Source organism: Leptonotus elevatus, chromosome 1 (assembly GCF_054856555.1).
Source record: "Leptonotus elevatus isolate MCC_2025b chromosome 1, RoL_Lele_1.0, whole genome shotgun sequence".
Lineage (NCBI taxonomy): Eukaryota > Metazoa > Chordata > Actinopteri > Syngnathiformes > Syngnathidae > Leptonotus > Leptonotus elevatus.
Genome location: NC_141239.1, coordinates 29,798,745 through 29,818,879, shown reverse-complemented (window position 1 = coordinate 29,818,879; position 20,135 = coordinate 29,798,745). Strand labels below are relative to the sequence as shown.

Here is a 20,135-nt window from a genome sequence, read left to right as displayed (position 1 = left end):
AAATCAAACCAATTTATTTATATAGAATCTTTCATACAGTCAAAAGCACTTACATTTCTTTAAGGTGAAAATAAAAATAAAAAAGACTGAAAGGTGAAATCTGTACAGAAGAAAAAGACAGAATAAATGTTACTGTCAATTTTACAAAATATTCATTTTAAACAACAGAAAAAAATAGCTTAACTCTCATTTACTTATGAAATCACTGGATAATTACATTACAGTTACAAAATATTTGTATCTCACAGATTCACACAAATGGTTTTATAAAATTAAATAACATGAAATTGCACATTAAGCAATTCTAGTACAAAATGGCACATCTTGCTTCATCAAACACGATTATTGGTCCATCATTTTCAATCATGCTCCAAATAGAAGGTTCTTTTGTTGCTGTTAAAGTGCAGTTTTGCAGTGCGACGGCCAGTTGGCACGCAGCTCCTCGTGGATGTGGAAGTAAAACCAGCACACAAACGGAAAGAGAGTGACGAAGACAGCGGCCGAAACTCTCAGCTTGCCCACCGCCGACCTGCAGGACGACAAAGCGTGGATGTTACTTCAATCAAACTTCTATATAATGTATTGAGTTGACTGCACCTTCCGGAGTGACGACACAACAGAAGCCACAAAACGGTCAGCACCACACCACCAAATTCTCTAAAAAAAATAAAAATAAAAGAAAGGGGGAAAAAAAGAACAATTAAAATAATAGTAAAAAAAAACTGAATACAAGTGTGTACATTTTCTCTACGTGTTTTCATTTTATTACTATATGATTCAACAGAGGTGAGAACCAGATGCAATTCTAGAGTCGGGAGGATCAAACCATTTTCAATCAAATAGGGGTGTACTGTATTTTTGTTGTTTAAATATTATTTTAAACTTTATGGTTTATCCATCCATCATCTACCGCTTATCCGAGGTTGGGTCGCGGGGGCAGCAGCTTTAGCAGGGAAGTCCAGACTTCCCCCTCCCCAGCCACTTCAACCAGCTCCTTCGACGGGATCCCAAGGCGTTCCCAGACCAGCTGAGAGACAGTCTCTCCAGCGTGTCCTGGGTCGTCCCCGGGGCCTCCCGCCGGTGGGACATGCCTGGAACACCTCTCCAGGGAGCCGTCCAGGAGGCATCCTAACCAGATGCCCGAGCCACCTCAACTGGTTCCGCTCAACGCGGAGGAGTAGCGGCTCGACACAGAGTCCCTCCCGGATGACCGAGCTTCTCACCCTATCTCTAAGGGAGAGCCCGGATACCCTGCATAGGAAACTCGTTTCGGCCGCTTGTATCCGGGATGTTGTTCCCACAGCTCGTGACCATAGGTGAGGGTAGGAACGTAGATGTCCGATGTTCACGCGATGTTGTAGAGGCGTGTCAACCACGACAGCCCCACAACATCCAGAGGCTTTAGGAACTCTGGGCGGATCTTATCCACCCCCGGGGCTTTGCCACCGAGGAGCTTTCCAACCACCTCAGTGACTTCAACCCCAGAGATAAGGGAGCCCACCTCAGAGTCCCCAGACCCTGCTTCGTCAAAGGAAGACGTGTCGGTGGAATTGAGGAGGTCTTCGAAGTATTCTTCCCACCGATTCACGACGTCCCGAGTCGAGGTCAGCAGCACCCCATCCCCACTATACACAATGTTAATAGCGCACTGCTTTCCTCTCCTGAGACGCCGGATGGTGGACCAGAATGTCTTTGAAGCCGCCCGGAAGTCGTTTTCCATGGCCTCACCAAACTCCTCCCATGTCCGAGTTTTTGCCTCAGCGACCGCCGAAGCTGCATTCCACTTGGCCTCCGGAGTCCCACCGGTCAAAAAGCCCCAATAGGACTCCTTCTTCAGCACGACGGCATCCCTTACCGCTGGTACTTTATGGTATGTTATATATATATATTAGAGCTGTCAATATATTGATTAATCACTATTAATCGCTTAATTAAAAAGGCTTTTTTATCAACATATTTTCTCCGCCAAATTTGAAGAGCACCGGTTATGTGTTAATATTTTGACATTTAATGTTATGAGGACGTCTTCAATATTTTTTTATCCACTGCACATGCTCATCTTCCTCTTTTTCTAATCAGTTAATTACTTGCATGATATAAAATAGGAAAAAAATGACCCCAATATTTTGACATAATATTCTATATGTGGTACGCAAACATTCATTAAATGCTTTACTTGAATGCATGTAATTATGTTTATTGCTCAAACATAACCTGTGATACCTTAAAGGTAGCCATCCGCTGTCACGCTAAAGGATAATCTATGGTCAAAATTAATAGTGTGATTAATCTGCGTTAATTCATGATTAATGCGATAATTTTTTGCGATTAATTAATCAGTTAATGGTTTAACTTTGACAGCACTAAACATGCTTGGCTTGTTTGATGCTTTAAAATTATTTTAAAAATGTAATGTAATCTTATGACTTTGATGGGTAAAATTATCTAAAATAAATTTAAAAAATTATTTTTCAACCAGTTCAGGGTGTACCCCGCCTACTACCCGAAGCCAGGTGGGATAGGCTCCAGCACCCCGCGACTGTTGTGAGGAATAAGCGGTTATGAAAATGGATGGATGTTTTATTATTATCTGGTCACTCTAAAACATGGATGTTCACACATTCTTAGGGTTCACATAGTCTTGGGGTATTCTCTTCACTTACCTGGCCTCCTCTTCTTGGAAGACACCTGTCGTGTTCTGGCCGTAAAGCTTCCATCCAATGATCAGGAGCATACCAGTGCACAACATTATGTGCAAGTCAGCTACACGTCTCCATGGTAACATTTCTGCAAAAACAGCAACAATAGCACAGAGCAATCATGTTGACTGTCACGGAGTTGAGATGTCATGAACTTAAACATTTAGCCTACTTTTTTGTTGTGTTTGCTATTTGGCGATTATAACATAATTTTGCATACAGAAACTGTAGAGTCAATCTATTTTCTTGCGTTAATTGACAAGGCAGACATAACATGCCACGTCTAACATGGCGGGCGCGTCGACGTGTTGCAGGAACGGGCCATTCACAACGAGGCATCTATGGTTTGCATACCTGTCACGTGGGGTTTGAGCCCAATGAACGCACAGAGGAGGGCAGGAACACCGTAACCAAACTAGAACAGGGGGGGAAATGCACAAAGCTCGATTATTATTCACCAAAGTCGGCTTGAAGGCGTCATATTTATGTTTTTTCCCCCGTGTGTTTATTATTTACCATCCACAAGGCGGCATCCGGGTCGTTGATCTGCCCAACACAGTCCAAACATCAGGGTGGTTGTGGTGTTCATTAACTACGAGTAGAACTTTGTTGTGTAAAAGTTTGAAAGCTCACCTGTACATACGTCGCCAAGCCAAAGAATAAAGACATCATCCCATTGCATGCTCGCCAAACAACAAGCATCCAGGTGGTCGCCGTGTACGCGTTGATTTGGAACGCCATCCTAATCTCCGACCGCCCACACGAGACGTCCAGGCGTCCTTTTTCAAGCGTCCCCGCCGAGTCCTTGGTTGGGATCTGACTGTAATCCGCCTTTTCGCCGCATTTCATGTTCGTTTGGTTCATTTACCGCGAGCGCTCAACTTTACTGACCTCGTTTGTACAATACTGTTTTCAGTCTCAGTTAGGTTAATTTAAAAAAAAAATCACGGCAATGACGTAATCTAAGATTTACACATCCAGTTTGAGCGGAAATTAGCGGAGACTAATTTGTGATAGTGGTGGAATTAACACACATTCAAAATAAGACAGTAAAAAGAACAAATAATAATTTTCTTTAAAAAAAATAACTTAAAAAAATACAAACTCCCGCTCTCAAGTTAAGAAATGAAGAAGCCGAGGTCTAAAGTGCAAAGTTTATTTTTAGCCTCACTTCCGGGTTTTGGGGGCTTGTGAGTTTGTGGTTGGCTCGTGTGGTGGGGGTGGGGGAGTTGACATGTCATGTGTGTGACATGACACGGCGTTGACTTGCTTTGTCTGTCAATCAACTAAAGTCAGTGTAAAAAAAAAAACTTTACCTGTGTGAAAATCTTTTTTTTTAGACTTACGTAAGGGATGGTTTTCGCGAGCAAGTGCGCGTACTCAGGTCAATGGAAAAAAAACTTTACATGTGAAGAATAAACAAAGACAAATCAAAATATGTAAAACGTGGAAAAATACTGCTGCAGTGGCAAAATAAATAATACATGTCAGTATAAATAAATACGTCATAAATAAATAAATGAGGACTTTCAGTTAGAAGGAAAAAAATATTTGTTTGTTGTGGCTTCATATGTTTGTAGGTGTGGGGGGGAGAAGAGAGAGAGAGAGAGAGAGAGAGAGAGAGAGAGAGAGAGAGAGAGAGAGAGAGAGAGAGACAGAGAGAGAGAGAGAGAGAGACAGAGACAGAGAGACAGAGAGACAGAGAGAGAGAGATATGTCAGAGTCACTTGGTCAGCTGATCGCTGCTAGCTTTCTCGCTCGCTTAGCTTAGCCTCGCTGATGTTGTGAGTGCCACCTTTCTTCACAGGTAGCTAGCTTCCTCACAAGCTGTTTTTCAACCCCAATCTCTCAACTTTTACCGGCCTCCATACCCGCCGACAGCCTCTCGGGGCCTACATGGTGCTGCATTATTGATCGTGGGCCGAGCAGGAGAAGCGTCTGAGCTCGTCGCAGGCAGCCCGCCCGCTCGACAGCCAGCCCGACAGCCAGCCCGACAGCCGCCGCCGCTGATGGAATTTAAACACACAACAATGGCGAGTCCCGGTCCCAACAAGACCTCTGCGGCCAGCAGTAACAACGGCGGCACGGTGAACGCTGCCCACCACCAGCCTTTGCAGCACATTAGCAGCGTGAGCAGCCTGCAGGGTGAGTGTGAGCGAAGGCACGGATGGATAAATCCCAGCGAAGGTGAACTCTATCTAGCTCGGGTGTTAGCCGCTGGGGGCTTCGGCCGGCGGGTTACTTTCCTGGACGACGAACACCCCCCAGGGGCACGTAACACGGAGCTATCAATAGGCGAGGAGATATCAAATACCAATAATAAATATGAACAATATTTCTACCTGAACGTTCAGTAGCGTTGGCAGTTTAGGTGTGACCTGCTAAAGGACGGAAAGAACCAACACTACTAATTCCGTTCCAAAACTGCGCTTTGCAAAAGCAAAACCTTTGCCAAATATATTCTGAATTTCTGTTTAAAATCATATTTAGTTATTCTCTGTATCAACGCGAGGGTAGTCAATCGGCGTTGAGTCACCTCCGTTTAAAACGCAGCATCCTTAACATTATAGTGACTTCAATTTACGTCCGGGGTCATTTTCCGCTAATTTTTTAGGGGCATATCTGAAGTAATTTGCCCAAATGGCTGACTTTTTTTTGTCCTTGAGTTGTTTTCATGCATCCTGTCAGGATGTCCACCCAATGAGTTCTGTGTTGATCAGTTAAATTGGGGTTGGGAGCAATCTTTTTCTTGCTTTCCTGAAGCAAATTTCCCAGAAAATTACCAATTTCTTATTCAATTTTGGCTATGTAACCTTGAGACTTTCCACACATCCTGTTATGATAAACATGTCCACCTAAATTTTATGTGGTGAAAGTGTTGTCAGGAGTTCTGTTTTTCTAAAGTTCAAGGAGGCACCACTGAAAAAATTATGTTCAACTTTCTGTTGAACTTGGACAGACTTGAGACTTTTTCTTTTGTCTTATTATGATAGTCCTCCCCTATTCTTTATTGATCAGGGAAACCACTGTCGGGAGTTAGCTTGGGGGTTTGGCTACTCCCTGAACCACCAGGGTCACGTATCAAGGAGCAGTCGCTGGATCAAATATCACAAACAAATACATCATACTACCTGAATGTTTCTTTGAGTCATTAAACCTGTGACCAACTGTCTTGTTTCCTCTTGGTGGTGGAGTCAGGACAACCAAACAACATTCCATAAATGCACAATTTAAAAACAAACCCCTTGCAAAATGATTTCTGAACATATGTTTAAAATTATATTTATATATTTGCTACCAACATAAAGGTACTCAATCGATGTTGAGTCCTCCGATTAAACCACAACACCCTTGACATTCACGACTCGGGTTGTGTCTAAACTTGGCTTCATTCTTCATGTACTTGAACCCAATCAGTGGCGCTTGAGGACTTGACGTGGACAAGTCAATTTTGTACAAGCCAAACTCATCCAGAAACTCTCATAGCCTCACCAGTTAGCACGTCTTATGTAGTTATCAGATACTGTGAAGTGAGTGAGCCAGCTCTTAATTGAATTTGGCAGGTTTGAATTGCAATGAAAATGGAATGCTAAAGATTGTTAATCCATCCTTCTTGATGCAATGTAAAATGAATGAATTGATACTGAATGTCTCATTTTCACTTTTAGGTATGCAATTTGAAACTCTGTGAAACATGAATGAATATTCATACAATGTGAAATGAATGAACTGATGGAAAATGTTTCCTTTTCAGATGCCAACACCTGCTGGAGGTGTCAAAGTGAAACAGGTAAGACATATTTCATTGATTTGTCTACAAGTTTTAGATAACAAAAGATGAGCCCAGCTAATGACCAAGTTCTTCCCTGTGCTTGATTCCACATTATTACCACATCTGCTTGCAATATAAAATTGTGATAAATGATGGCCTTGTTGATTTGAATTGAAATATTATGTAGGATGTCTGTCAATATGAATCTTATCATTCAATGGCTGCCTCATCTCTTACACCAGTGGTTTATGACCACCGGTCCGCGGGCCCAAAATGTTTTTGGTATTTTTTGGGCGGAGTATGTACGCCAGCCCTACCACAACCCCCCCAATCCATCGATTACCTTCCAAAGGGCAATGCTCTATATAAAAGGCTGGGTCAGATTATATCATCAGGAATTATGATATTACGTTGAGCATCTGTGAGCATTCTTACTCAAGCAGACGTGGCAGAGAATGTGTTTGACAGCAGCCAATCAGAGTCAACCTTTACCATCTCTACTTTGGTTTGCAAGGTGAAGTAAACAGAAAGTAATAATAAGTAAACAACAACCAAGTGTGCATCTAAACATTCACGTTCAATTTGGGGCATGAGACTTTTTCATGCATCCCGTCATGACGGACGCATATGTCAAATTTCATGTTGATCAGTGAAAATGGTGTCAGGCTCATTTTATGTAACGTTTAGGGGACACTACAGAAATGGTTCATCCAAGATACAATTCAAACAAGAATGGCCAACTTCCTGTTGAAAAATGGATATGTGTCCTTGTGACTTTTGGTGCGTCAAGTGGCAATATAGGCATGTCCACCCAATTTCATGTTGATCTATGAAACTGATGTCGGGGGCAGTTGTTTTCCAAACAGGCGCTACTGAGTGATTGTGATGTTTTATTGAGAGAAGAGTTCTTCTAGTGTTCTTTTATGATGTGATGATTCCATGTTTTCTCTTCCTGCTCTGATTTTTTCCCCCCCTTCCACGCTGCTAACTAACGCTCGCTAACGCGGAACAACGGTGAGACTGCCCACAAGGAGACCACGCTCCCGTATCTTTTTATACATTATTTCTTATCATTTTTCACGTGTGTCCCCCTCCCCCACTTCACCCACATGCCTCAGTGTCAGCCATGTTGGATGTTGCACGTGCATGTCGGTCCAAACAGGAAATTGTTGAACAGGAAGTAAACGTTGTGTTCTCGCCTCCAGGCTTTCAGATAAACCTGTCTGGAGCCCCCCCAAGTAAGACCAAGCTCATTGTGTGTGTGCGCGCTCACAACTTCTAAAATTAGTGTGTGGATGTGTGTGTGTGTTTTGCTGCTCGTTGCTAATCCACGTCAAGAGCGGGCTTGTGCCGCTGGACCCGTCTACTTCTTGGCAGACTACAGGATAAAATGTCAATTAGATGTCAAATTGTTTATTTTAGTCAGCTCATTATCATGCCATTTCTATATTCTAATTCTATAAACTATAATTAATTAACCAACTATTTAGTAATATACAATTATTTAACTGCAGGGTTTTCTCCTGGCTCGTACCATTTTGATTCGCAGTGGTGTGTACGGCAGTTGCCCAATGGATAAAAAAAACTTTTTCTGTGGTGTATTTCCATGTACTTAATTGTTGTTTAACATTTTCTTCATCTTAAAAATCTTCCCTTGAAATAATACCAGACTATCACTTATTTTGCGATCAATTCTGGAAAAGCCAAAAATGTAAAGCGTAATGCTCTTTTTAGACCCCCCCCCCCTAACTGATGGCATACATTTGAAATTGTAGTTTAAAGCTGCTCTATATAGGAAATTGAATTTCGAATCGCTACTGCCACAAGTAGCCGAAACTGTGCAGTGCACGCTCCCTTCATAATGTGCACCCTGCACACACACATACGAGCACAACTTTATTACTGAAGACTTAGCACAGAGCATACTTGCAAACTCTCCTGAATTTCAACCACGTGGCTCCAGAGTCCAGATCAGTCATTTCTCCCACTTGACTTGACTTAATCTCCCGATTTTACAGCGAAGTAAACATTACATTGTGGGGAATATAAACGTTACATTGTGGGGTGGGGTGGACTGCAGCACGCAGCGTTACATCAGATTGATAGTGAAAGTGACGACCAGACATCATCAGGAATTCCGGTGGCTGGCCCCCCCCATCCCGTCGATAAATATTAATTGACGCACATTGCAGGCCAGCGTACACAGTTTCCATGGCGATGATTGACGAATAGTAATCGCTGGTCAATTCTTACCCAAAAAGCTTTCCCCCGAGAACATTTTATTACTGTTTATTTTCTGTAGGTCGGCACAAGTCCTAAGCTCAGACGCTCTTTGACTCTGACACTTTTCTACCTTTTCTCTTTATTTGCTGGGATGAAACATTTCCTACTTAAAAGCATTCAAAACTTCCTGAATGAAAGTTTTAACCAATAGCAATGATGGTGCCTGTACACTGTCCTTTCACTTTTCTTTAAGTATTGCTATTTTTTGCACTTAAACTACTGAAGAACACTCATAAACACACACACACGTACAATGGAATGTCACAACACATTCATCTGATGCGTTTGAGGGAAGTCTAGAATTTTCTATTTGATTCAAGCACGTAGCAGAGTTATTTATATTATTTTAGTATTTTTGAATGACTACAAATTCAGATTTATAATAATTTGTTCCTGCTTCCAAACTGTTGCCATCCTATGAACTTTGCAGGCAATGTTTTAAATATTTTCAACCGTAACAATTATTGTACCTGTGAAAGGGCTACATAAATAAAGTTGGGTTGAGTCACAAGCAGTACATTTAGAAGATAACCGCTTCAAAAATAAATGTGTTGAAAACAGTGAATTACTTTTGAAACTTAACGAGCAGTTAACATAATAAAATACGGTAACGCCTTTGTCAATCATCGCAAACAGTTGGTCAATCCCAGCCGCAGATTATTTACATCACTTTCTTTGTTCACTAGAAGGTAATGGCTATCAAGCCAATGGCAATCGGGAAGTACTGTATAAGCCAATCAAAATAAAGCTGTAACAGTACTTGACTATGATTGGACCACATGACTACGGTCTTATCGTCACTAATCATCACACACAAACAGTATTTTGATGCCAGTCTAGGGCTTTCTGTTTTAAAGGAGACTTTGTGTATTGTTTATGCAATTCCAAACAGTTGTCACGTGTTAATAACATGTCTGTGGTATTTTTTTTGTCAAAATACCTCAAGGATTAGGAATATTTACCTTTTTTTCTAGAGTATAATGTATTTTTCTTGCCATTGGGAAATTGTTTTGTTTTTGGGCTGTGTATTTCCAGGAATGAATAAACATGCCGGTGGTAGAGCAAATTTTACAGTTTTTAATTGAACAAAAGGAGCATGTAAGCGTGAATAAAAAAAACAAGGTTGGCGTGTAAAGTGAACCAAAATTGCTAAGATAGGTGGATGGAGTGCCATGTGAGGATGATACTAAACGAAACACAAAACTAAAATACGTACACAAGTAAAAGGCAAAATCAACAACAGAAGATCATAGTAGTACTTAGTGGAAACAAACAGAAGACGAGAAGCACGACTTGCATGTAGTAGGGAACTATGGCCACAAGCACGAGAGTAAACGAAACGCAATGTTTCAGCAATCTTCCTTTCTGTGTGTCCTGTGTCAAAATGAATTACCTGCTGATTATTGCCAGCAGGTGAGGCGCAGGACACTCCGCCCACTGACACATTCCAAGGAAAAATGATGGACAGAGGGCAGCACAAATGTTTTGTCTAAAATAGAAACATTTAGAGTTGCTCGTCCTCGGAAGCATTTCCAGAAGTTGTCAGATAACAAAAGATTTAATTTCACAGTTGACACAGCCGGACACACAACTATCTATTTACAGCACATTAAGAAGTTAATTTAACATCAAATGTTCCCTCTAGTGTGTAAAAAAAAAAAAAACATAAACTACCTGTCCATATTCTTCTCCAAAGCTGAAGAAAGCCAAACACACACTGGCAGAGTTAACCCTTTGATATGAGGTCTCTTGAGATGGTTTTACTTTATTTTGGGACTGTTGGAACCTGAACGCAGTTTGACTTGCTGTTTCCTGCAGCCTCTAGATGGCGCTCATTTACTCTTGCATGTATCAGCGCGTTCCAAAATGAAGATGTTGTGTGGTTACTAACGTAACGTGGTGTCTGTGTGGCATGGAGCATCTCCTCACTCATCCTTTTTTTGCCTCATATTCTTCGCGTTCAAGGATCGTCTTAACAGTCGGTGACTTTACTCCTCGTTGTTGTTTTTATGTTGGTCAGGTAAACGTAAAGCCCTCAAGCTGAACTTCGCCAACCCGCCCATCAAACCCACCACCAGATTCACACTGAACACGGGCGGACAACCCTTCCAGAACCCGCACATGTGAGCCACCTCCATCACTACCATTTTGTTCCGTTTACATCAGTCATCCTGTAAAACGCTCATTCATCAGGCACACCAAACAATAACAATTTAAAACTTGCAAGTTGCAACAGCATATAACTTGGAGTAACCTAAAAATTACAACTCTCAATAACAACAACCTACAATTTAAATCTACAACAATTTACAACTTTGAACAGTTCATATACAACAAAAAGTCTTCAACAAACAAGAAGAGTCCAGTTGCCTTCATTCAACTTGCTTATTTTGTCCTGTTAAATGTGTGTAACATGTTATTTTTCCCGGCTTAGCGAGAGGCTGAGAACGCACAGCATCGAGTCGTCCGGGAAGCTGAAGCTGTCACCCGAGCAGCTTTGGGACTTCACGGCCGAGGACCTGAAGGATTTGGGCGAGATCGGCCGCGGGGCGTACGGCTCCGTCAGCAAGATGGTGCACAAGCCCAGCAACCAGATCATGGCGGTCAAGGTGAACGCACCCGCCCACACTCTTTCACACGGCCCAAAAATATGGTAAGTTATTGTTCTTACATAATCACTGATTTTCCAGCGGATCCGCTCAACTGTGGACGAGAAGGAGCAGAAGCAGCTCCTCATGGACTTAGACGTGGTAATGCGCAGCAGCGACTGTCCCTACATCGTGCAGTTCTACGGAGCTCTTTTCAGAGAGGTCGGTATCATAGACGTATATGTAGACCCCCACCTTGAGCACTGAATCGTACGTCGGCACAGCCTCTACATTGGATGTGGCAAAGTGGAGACGATGTCTCGTTCATTCATGTGCTGGTTTGGAGTTGAAGCCACCTTCAAATACTCAAAACCACATCTCATGGGATGTAGACTGAAGAATGTATTTTCATTGTATTTGGTCATCATAACTTGAAACTAGTACCTTCTCTCAGGACTAGAACCATCAATTGCAGCATGGTCACCCTAAAACGGGGATTTTCCCCGTATAGTGTTTTTGTCTTGACTTAAACCTTTTATTGGGATGAGCACTTTCGTTTGAGACTAGTACTTTCTCATTAAGCGCTCCCCCTGGGGACTCCTTTGTTCTGCTGGGGGACTTCAACGCTCACATGGGTAGTGACAGTGAGACCTGGAGGGGCGTGATTGGGAGGAACGGCCCCCCCCCGATCAAAACCCGAGCGGTGTTTTGTTGTTGGACTTCTCTGCTTGCCACGGACTGACTATAACGAACACCATGTTCAAGCACAAGGGTGTCCATATGTGCACTTGGCACCTGGACACCCTAGGCCGCAGTTCGATGATCGACTTTGTAGTCGTGTCATCGGGTTTGCGGCCGTATGTGTTGGACACTCGGGTTAAGAGAGGGGCAGAGCACTCAACTGATCACCACCTGGTGGTGTGTTGGCTCCGATGGCGGGGTAAGATGCTGGTCCGACCAGGCAGGCCCAAACGTATTGTGAGAGTCTGCTGGGAACGTCTGGCAGAATCCCCTGTCAGAAAGAGTTTCAACGCCCACCTCCGGCAGAGCTTCTCCATTGTCCCGGGGGAGGCGGGGGACGTTGAGTCCGAGTGGACCATGTTCCGCGCTTCCATTGTTGAAGCGGCCGATCGGAGCTGTGGCCGTAAGGTGGTTGGTGCCTGTCGGGGCGGCAATCCTTGAACCCGCTGGTGGACACCAGCGGTAAGGGATGCCGTCAAGCTGAAGAAGGAGTCCTATTGGGCCTTTTTGGCCTGTGGGACTCCGGAGGCTGCTGACAGGTACCGGCTGGCCAAGCGGAATGCAGCTTCGGTGGTCGCTGAGGCAAAAACTCGGACATGGGAGGAGATCGGTGAGGCCATGGAGAACGACTTCCGGACGGCTTCGAGGAAATTCTGGTCCACCATCCGACGTCTCAGGAGAGGAAAGCAGTGCACCATTAACACTGTGTATAGTGGAGATGGGGTGCTGTTGACCTCGACTCAGGACGTCGTGAATCGGTGGGGAGAATACTTCGAAGACCTCCTCAATTCCACCGACACGCCTTCCTTTGAGGAAGCAGGGTCTGGTGACTCTGAGGTGGGCCCCCCTATCTCTAGGGTCGAAGTCACTGAAGTGGTTGGAAAGCTTCTCGGTGGCAGGGCCTCTGGGGTGGATGAGGTTCGCCCGGAGTTCCTAAAGGCTCTGGATGTTGTGGGGCTGTCATGGTTGACACGTCTCTACAACATCGCGTGGACATCAGGAACAGTGCCTCTGGATTGGCAGACCGGGGTGGTGGTTCCCCTTTTTAAGAAGGGGGACTGGAGGGTGTGTTACAACTTTAAAGGGATCATACTCCTCAGCCTCCCAGGTAAGGTCTATTCGGGGGTGCTGGAGAGGAGGGTCCTTCGGGAAGTTGAATCTCGGATCCAGGAGGAGCAGTGTGGTTTTCGTCCCGGCCGTGGAACAGTGGACCAGCTCTACACACTCAGCAGGATCCTCGAGGGTCCGTGGGAGTTCGCCCAACCAGTCCACATGTGCTTTGTGGACTTGGAGAAGGCGTTTGACCGTGTCCCTCGGGGAGTCCTGTAGGGGGTGCTTCGGGAGTATGGGGTACCGGGCCCCCTGATACGGGCTATTCGGTCCCTGTACGACCGATGTCAGAGTTTGGTCCGCATTGCTGGCAGTAAGTCAAATTCGTTTCCTGTGAGGGTTGGACTCCGCCAAGGTTGCCCTTTGTCACCGATTCTGTTCATAACTTTTATGGACAGAATTTCTAGGTGCAGCCGGAATGTTGAGGGGGTCCGGTTTGGTGGCCTTAACATTGCATCTCTGCTTTTTGCAGATGATGTGGTGCTGTTGGCTTCTTCAAGCCGTGATCTCCAGCTCTCGCTGGAGCAGATCGCAGCCGAGTGTGAAGTGGTTGGGATGAGGATCAGCACCTCCAAATCCGAGACCATGGACATCAGTCGGAAAAGGGTGGAGTGCCCTCTACGGGTCGGGGATGAGATCCTGCCCCAAGTGGAGGAGTTCAAGTATCTTGGGGTCTTGTTCACGAGTGAGGGGTAGGTTAGAGTGGGAGATCGACAGACGGATCGGTGCAGCGTCTGCAGTGATGCGGACGCTGTATCGGTCCGTTGTGGTGAAGAAGGAGCTGAGCCGAAAGGCAAAGCTCTCGATTTACCAGTCGATCTACGTTCCTGCCCTCACCTATGGTCACGAGCTGTGGGTCGTGACCGAAAGAACAAGATCCCGGATACAAGCGGCCGAAATGAGTTTCCTGCGCAGGGTAGCCAGGCTCTCCCTTAGAGATAGGATGAGAAGCTCGGTCATCCGGGAGGGACTCAGCGTCGAGCCGCTACTCCTCCATGTTGAGAGGAACCAGTTGAGGTAACTCGGGCATCTGGTTCGGATGCCTCCTGGGCGCCTCCCTGGGGAGGTGTTCCGGGCATGTCCTACCGGCGGGAGGCCCCGGGGACGACCCAGGACACGTTGGAGAGACTACGTCTCACGGCTGGCTTGGGAATGCCTTGGGATCCCGTCGGAGGAGCTGGCTGAAGTTGCTGGGGAGAGGGAAGTCTGGGCTTCCCTGCTAAAGCTGCTACCCCCGCGACCCGACCCCGGATAAGCGGAATTGAAGACGGAACGGAACGGAACTTTCTCATTACTAGAACCTTGGTTTGGGGCGTGAGTCTTGGGACTAGAACTTGCAATTAGTTTAAGACTCAGGACCTTTTTCTTGGGACATGTACTGTGGCAAAATGGGCCAACTAACTCAATAAGGTCTCACAATTATGTCTATGCCTAAGTATATACATCTGTGTCTGGGATGATCCAAGGTGTGTCTGATGTTCCGGAATATTCCCGACTAAAAAAATTGTTTGTATGCGTGTTGCAGGGCGACTGTTGGATCTGCATGGAACTCATGGCTACCTCCTTAGACAAGTTCTACAAGTTTGTGTATTGCTCACTAGATGATGTCATTCCTGAGGAAATCTTGGGGAAAATTACTTTAGCTGTGAGTTTTTACCTCGCCATCATTATCATCATCATTTACTACCTCTCAAGTCTTCCCATCTAACGTTTAACTTCTTCCTACTTTTAGACTGTGAAAGCACTCAACCACCTAAAAGAAAACTTGAAAATAATCCACAGAGGTAAGACACCTTATTACGATGATATTATGCTTTTGATTATTACCGTATTTTCACACCAAGCAGTATGAAAGCCCTCTTATTTTATTTATTATTTGTTGAAATTTAGATTTTATTCCGATGTATTAATGTCCATTGTGGAGGCTTCAACATGCCCAAAGACGACTAAATTGGAGAGCTAGTCAAGGTCTTGCAGCGCTAATGTTTATTTGATGTGTTTATTCAGACATCAAGCCGTCAAACATTCTCCTGGACCGAAACGGAAACATCAAACTGTGCGACTTTGGTATCAGCGGCCAGTTGGTTGACTCCATCGCCAAAACACGCGATGCCGGATGCCGGCCCTACATGGCCGTAAGTCTCACACCAGTTCCTGAATGATGTAGGATTGATGCGTTGCTCTATGCTGGCTTCTTCCTGCTCTCGTCTCGTCTCGTCACGTTCATTGCCTTGCTTTGTTGGATCATTAGTTGAGCTCGTGTGTGAAATTGAGTTTGACAATATTCGATGTTTCATGGGTACTAGGATGGTGTTTGCTCCATCAAAGGAGATGTAAGTCCACTAACCTGTAGGGCCAGCCTTAGGCAAGGTGCAGGAACCACTTAAGCCTCTTCGGATTCTACTTTTTGCTTAGGTAATTTTCTTTCCTATCCTTTCCTGTCCCCATAAGTACTTGGAGGATAGGAGCTTTCGAATGCTTATGCTTCGGAAAGGTACCCGTATGCCACCTTTAGCAAAGGTTTCTCCTGAGCAACCATTACGAAAGGATGTTACCCACAATTCTTTACGGTGGCATAAGTCAAAAGCCCCCCCCCCCCTTTTTTTTTTTACAATAATATATTCTATGCAGCCCCACTAGTCTAAATATGGTATTCTGGTTAATATTGCGTTAGTGGAACATGAGTTAAGCAGCAAAATCCATCTCAGGGGGTGGACATTTTGCCACTTGCTGTCTACTGAAGATGACATCAATGTTGCTCAGGTCTCAGGCAACAACCAATCACAACTCAGCTTCAGAAAACAGATGAGCTCTGATTGCTTGTTCCCTGAGCAACATTGACGTCATCTTCAATCGACAGCAAGTGGCAAAATGGCCGCCTGGATTTTGCTTCATAACTCATATTCCACAAATATAATATTAATCAGAATGTCATGTTTAGACTAGTGAAGTCACATATAGCATATTATTGTCAAGAAATGTTTAAGGTTGATTTCCACTCTAAAGCAACAGTGCACCAACGTATTTGACAGATTATGCCAGGTGTCACCAACATGGCCACCAGGTAACGCCCAAACTCAGTGGTTTAATGGTGACCTAATCAAAGCTATCGTGGATAAAAGGTAGGGGCACAACTACGTTGAAATGATCCCTTATAATTTGTCCAAATTTGTGACTTCAGAAGTGTGTTTCAAACTGGTAGCCCTTCGTATTAATCAGTACCTAAGAAGAAGTAGCACTCACTTTCAAAAAGTTTGCTGACCCCTGGACTACATAAAGATGCTTGAGTTTCACGCTCAAGACTAAAATAAATTATGCTTAAACAAAACACTCATTTAATAAATTTCTAATAAAGCTTTTTGTTACAAGTGGATAATTAGTGAAACTAAGAAATATATATGGCAGTGGTGTGGTTCCAGTATGCCACATTGTAAGACATTTCCCACAAACCACTAACTCGAACATTCAAATCATTTTGTATTTCCACCCTCCACAGTATTTTTTTAACTTATTGTAGACTAACTTATTTTATATTTTATTTATTTATTTTTGGTGTTTTGAGTATGTTGACTTTGGCCAGAGTTGTGATGATGTTGGTTATTTCGTGTTTTGGGGGTTACGTTTACATCAGCAACCAACACCATCCCCCCCAACCCCCCACCCCCACCCCCACCCCCCAAGCAGTTTTCCACTCTAAATTTGGCGACCTCCGTGCACACACACGCATGCACACGATTGCAGTCATGTTAGGGTACACTCGAGAAATGATTTGAGGCGATGTGGCACTTCAGTGTGTGGAATTTATCGCGTTTGTGGTCATGTGACACGCTTCACAGACCAGCGTTGACAAGGCGGTGGCGTTTGGGCGTGCAAACACGCCTGTTGTGCTCAGACCAGCGTCTCACACACAAATGCATGCAAACGCGTCCAGTCTTCATTGATTGGTCCTCTTCAGGGCTCATATCTGAAACAAAATCTTACTCCATGATGCCTTCCAACACCAATTTGGAACTCAAACCCTGGCTTCAGTGGCTTGCAACCGTAATTTGAAACCCTACCTTAAGCTTCAAACCGTAATTTGAAAAAACCCATACTGTGTTTGAATTCCCAGTTAGACACCATAACACTTTCCAAACACTTTTTTTTTTAAACCCTACTTTGTAACCGTAACCCTTTACTTGAAACCATAACTCTTTCTTAAAATCCCAGTTTGAAACGCTAGCAATGTCGTGACATTCACATTTTAAATGCTAACCCCAATTTGAAACCCTAACCTAAATATTGAACCCCAAACTTGAAACATCAAAGCTTGTTTACATTTCTAATTTCACACCCTAACACAGGTTTGAAAAGATTTATCCTTTGAAACACTATTTTGAAATCATAACAACACTGCCTTGAAACTGTAACCCTGTTTTAAAGCCTTGACTTGAAACCCTAACCTAAAGCCTTGTTTGAAGTTCTAATCCAAGCCAAATTTGAAACCCTTGACTTAAACCCAAATTCAAAACTGTTTGAAACCGTAATCCAAGTTTCAGACCCTAATTTATAACCCAAGTTTGAAGCCCTAATTTGAAACGTTATCACAGTACTGCAACAGCGTGTGTGTGTCTGTGTGTAATTGTTTTTGTGTGTGTTTGTTTTTCCAGCCGGAGCGAATTGACCCCTGCGCGTCGCGGCAAGGTTACGACGTGCGCTCAGACGTTTGGAGTTTGGGAATCACATTGGTGAGCTTCCACTCTTGACTGATGATTGGTATCTTGAAATATTTCTTCTTGCTAAATGTGTGTGGCCACGTTCCAGTACGAGCTGGCGACGGGGCGCTTCCCGTACCCGAAATGGAACAGCGTGTTCGATCAGCTGACTCAGGTGGTCCGGGGAGACCCACCGCAGCTTAGCAACTCTGACGAAAGACGCTTCTCGCCCAAATTCATCTCTTTCGTCAATGTGTGGTAAGAACACATTCTTCAGTATTTTTATTTGGGCTCCACGCTACCAAGGAAAATAAATGCATTGCTTGTTGCCATGGTGAAAGATGACATTTCTGTATTGTTTTGATGAAAAAAAACAAGAAAACATCAATTTCCGTATATGATCATTAACTGCTAGATCTCCCAAAACATGTGGGTAAATGGGTTAAGTCTAATTTTGGTAAAATTTGGACACTACTGAAAAAACTATGCTTAGTCCAAAACAGGGATTCAAACAAATTTTTTGTCACAGGCCACATTGTAATTATATTTTCACTCAGAGGACTGTTGATTGACATTTATACAATAATATATTAAATTAAAATAGCATCCCCGCAAAAGACCATTCAGTCTGGGGGGGGGAAAACATTTTATGTCAAGGGGAAAGAAAAAAACCCTAGAATGATTCTTATATTTTTCCAGGTACAAAGATGGATTTTTATCAGTAATCTTTTTCCCCCAAGAAGAAAAAGGCATATATTTTTTCAGGAATTTTAATTTGACAAATTATTATTATTTTTTTTTTAATTATAAATGCAGTCTATTATACCATGAATAGTTGTTTCCCCTTTTTTCTTATTTTTTTATTGTAAAAATGATTGGTGTTTTGTCCAGAATTGTTTTTGCCTCAACAAAATCATCATCATGAATTATAATTATATTCCCCACACATCAGTTTTCTAGAAAAAGGGGTATTTTATTTCAAGGGAAAAAAGTATTTATTTATTTATTTTAATTATATTTCAATAATCTTTTTCCCTAGAGAGAAAGCCAAATCTATTCAAGACTTTTTTCCCCTGCTGAAACATCATTCTTTTGAAAACAAAAACAAAAAACAATTCTTACTTAGGACTGTAGTATTGATTCTTGCGTTACAAAAATAAAGCATGTCCTTTAGTGGACAGAATGCTAAAGTGCACTTTGTATGGTTTGTTTTTAAACCGTTTAACAATTACAATAATAGTCATTATAACTTTCTCTTGTCACTGAAGCCTTACCAAGGACGAATCCAAAAGGCCAAAGTATAAAGAGCTGCTGGTGAGTTGATTTTGTCATCAGCATGTGACAATATCTTACACCACATTTTTAACATCATGTTTTTTGCGTGTGCTCTTCCAGAAAGATCCATTTATTCAGATGTACGAGGAGCGTCCGGTGGACGTGGCCGCATATGTATGCAGACTTCTGGATCAGATGCCGGCTTCTCCTAGCTCGCCTTCGTACATGGACTGATTGCCATTAGCAAAATAAATACACACATATCCGTTCATTCATCTAACTGCTACAATGAATACTTCAAGCCAGACACAAAACAAGCAAAATTATGAGCAAATAGCACGTCCATCTTCTTCATGTCACACTCACAAACGCACACACACAGCCGTCATGATGAGTGTGTGTCTCAGCGATATCATGACTACATCCAGATGAATGCTAATTATTATTATTATTATTATGGAGAAATAGGAAATGTTGCCTCCTGCTGGAAACATGCTGAGTGCGCGCGTGTGTGTGAATTGAAAGCATCTTGTTGTGTTTGGTCTCCTCTCAAACTTGTCATGTCAAAAGTGAGTAAAAAGTCAGAAGTGAGAGGTTAAAGTTGTTTATGATGTAAGCCAGGATATGCTGAGAGAATCTAAATAAAGACCAGAATAATATTCAAAACAATGTGTGTGTGTCATGCCTTGACTTTTTGAAATCATTTCTGTCTTGATTAGAATGGACAAAAAATAATGAATAGAGTAAGTACAATCAATTAAACCCCACAAAATATGTGCATGACACTCAAACACAGGGCTGAACTGACTTTCTGGCTACAGGGCAGATGCCCAGTGGGCCGGTGTCTTTTGGGACCATTCGGTGCTACTTAATTATTATTTTGCTAAATTTTAAGCGACCAGCCCACAAATTAGAGGGTGCTTACACATAATAAGACAAGAAACTTTTGAGGAGGAAATAGTAAACAACTAAA

The 20,135-nt window shown here is 43.2% G+C and overlaps 2 protein-coding genes across 5 annotated transcripts; one reads left to right on the top strand and one right to left on the bottom strand.

Annotated features, from left to right (window-relative positions):
• Window positions 1–13: 13 nt before the first annotated feature.
• tmem220 (transmembrane protein 220) lies at window positions 14–3,854 on the bottom strand. Of its 2 annotated transcripts, XM_086090341.1 has the most exons (6): window positions 3,333–3,854; window positions 3,216–3,245; window positions 3,054–3,114; window positions 2,664–2,787; window positions 598–657; window positions 18–529 (listed from the first exon to the last, which is right to left on the bottom strand). In XM_086090341.1, the coding sequence occupies exons 1-6, from the start codon at window positions 3,561–3,563 to the stop codon at window positions 397–399; spliced, it is 639 nt and encodes a 212-aa protein (XP_085946467.1). In that variant the 5' UTR covers window positions 3,564–3,854; the 3' UTR covers window positions 18–396. The 2 variants fall into 2 exon arrangements, with proteins under 2 accessions (XP_085946468.1, XP_085946467.1); XM_086090342.1 differs by lacking the exon at window positions 598–657 and having other exon boundaries at window positions 14–529.
• Window positions 3,855–4,369: 515 nt separating this feature from the next.
• Window positions 4,370–19,822, top strand: map2k4a (mitogen-activated protein kinase kinase 4a). Of its 3 annotated transcripts, XM_086090338.1 has the most exons (13): window positions 4,370–4,844; window positions 6,454–6,489; window positions 7,677–7,709; window positions 10,775–10,877; window positions 11,189–11,363; window positions 11,445–11,564; window positions 14,719–14,838; window positions 14,926–14,977; window positions 15,201–15,328; window positions 17,843–17,920; window positions 17,997–18,145; window positions 19,156–19,201; window positions 19,283–19,822. In XM_086090338.1, exons 1-13 carry the CDS (start codon window positions 4,709–4,711, stop codon window positions 19,394–19,396), a joined length of 1,290 nt encoding a protein of 429 aa, XP_085946464.1. In that variant the 5' UTR covers window positions 4,370–4,708; the 3' UTR covers window positions 19,397–19,822. The 3 variants fall into 3 exon arrangements, with proteins under 3 accessions (XP_085946464.1, XP_085946466.1, XP_085946465.1); XM_086090340.1 differs by lacking the exon at window positions 7,677–7,709 and having other exon boundaries at window positions 4,372–4,844; window positions 10,787–10,877; XM_086090339.1 differs by lacking the exon at window positions 7,677–7,709 and having other exon boundaries at window positions 4,373–4,844.
• The last annotated feature ends 313 nt before the right edge of the window (window positions 19,823–20,135 follow it).

Bases quoted from the DNA above. Each gene is read 5' to 3' on its own strand.
- map2k4a (XM_086090338.1), top strand. From the start codon at position 4,709: ATGGAATTTAAACACACAACAATGGCGAGTCCCGGTCCCAACAAGACC. The intron at 4,845-6,453 runs GTGAGTGTGAGC...TTTCCTTTTCAG, and splicing joins CAGCGTGAGCAGCCTGCAGG to ATGCCAACACCTGCTGGAGG. The intron at 11,364-11,444 runs GTGAACGCACCC...CTGATTTTCCAG, and splicing joins ACCAGATCATGGCGGTCAAG to CGGATCCGCTCAACTGTGGA.
- tmem220 (XM_086090341.1), bottom strand. From the start codon at position 3,563: ATGAACCAAACGAACATGAAATGCGGCGAAAAGGCGGATTACAGTCAG. The intron at 658-2,663 runs GTAAGTGAAGAG...TATTTTTTTTAG, and splicing joins TTCCAAGAAGAGGAGGCCAG to AGAATTTGGTGGTGTGGTGC. The intron at 530-597 runs GTGCAGTCAACT...GTCGTCCTGCAG, and splicing joins TTGTGTCGTCACTCCGGAAG to GTCGGCGGTGGGCAAGCTGA.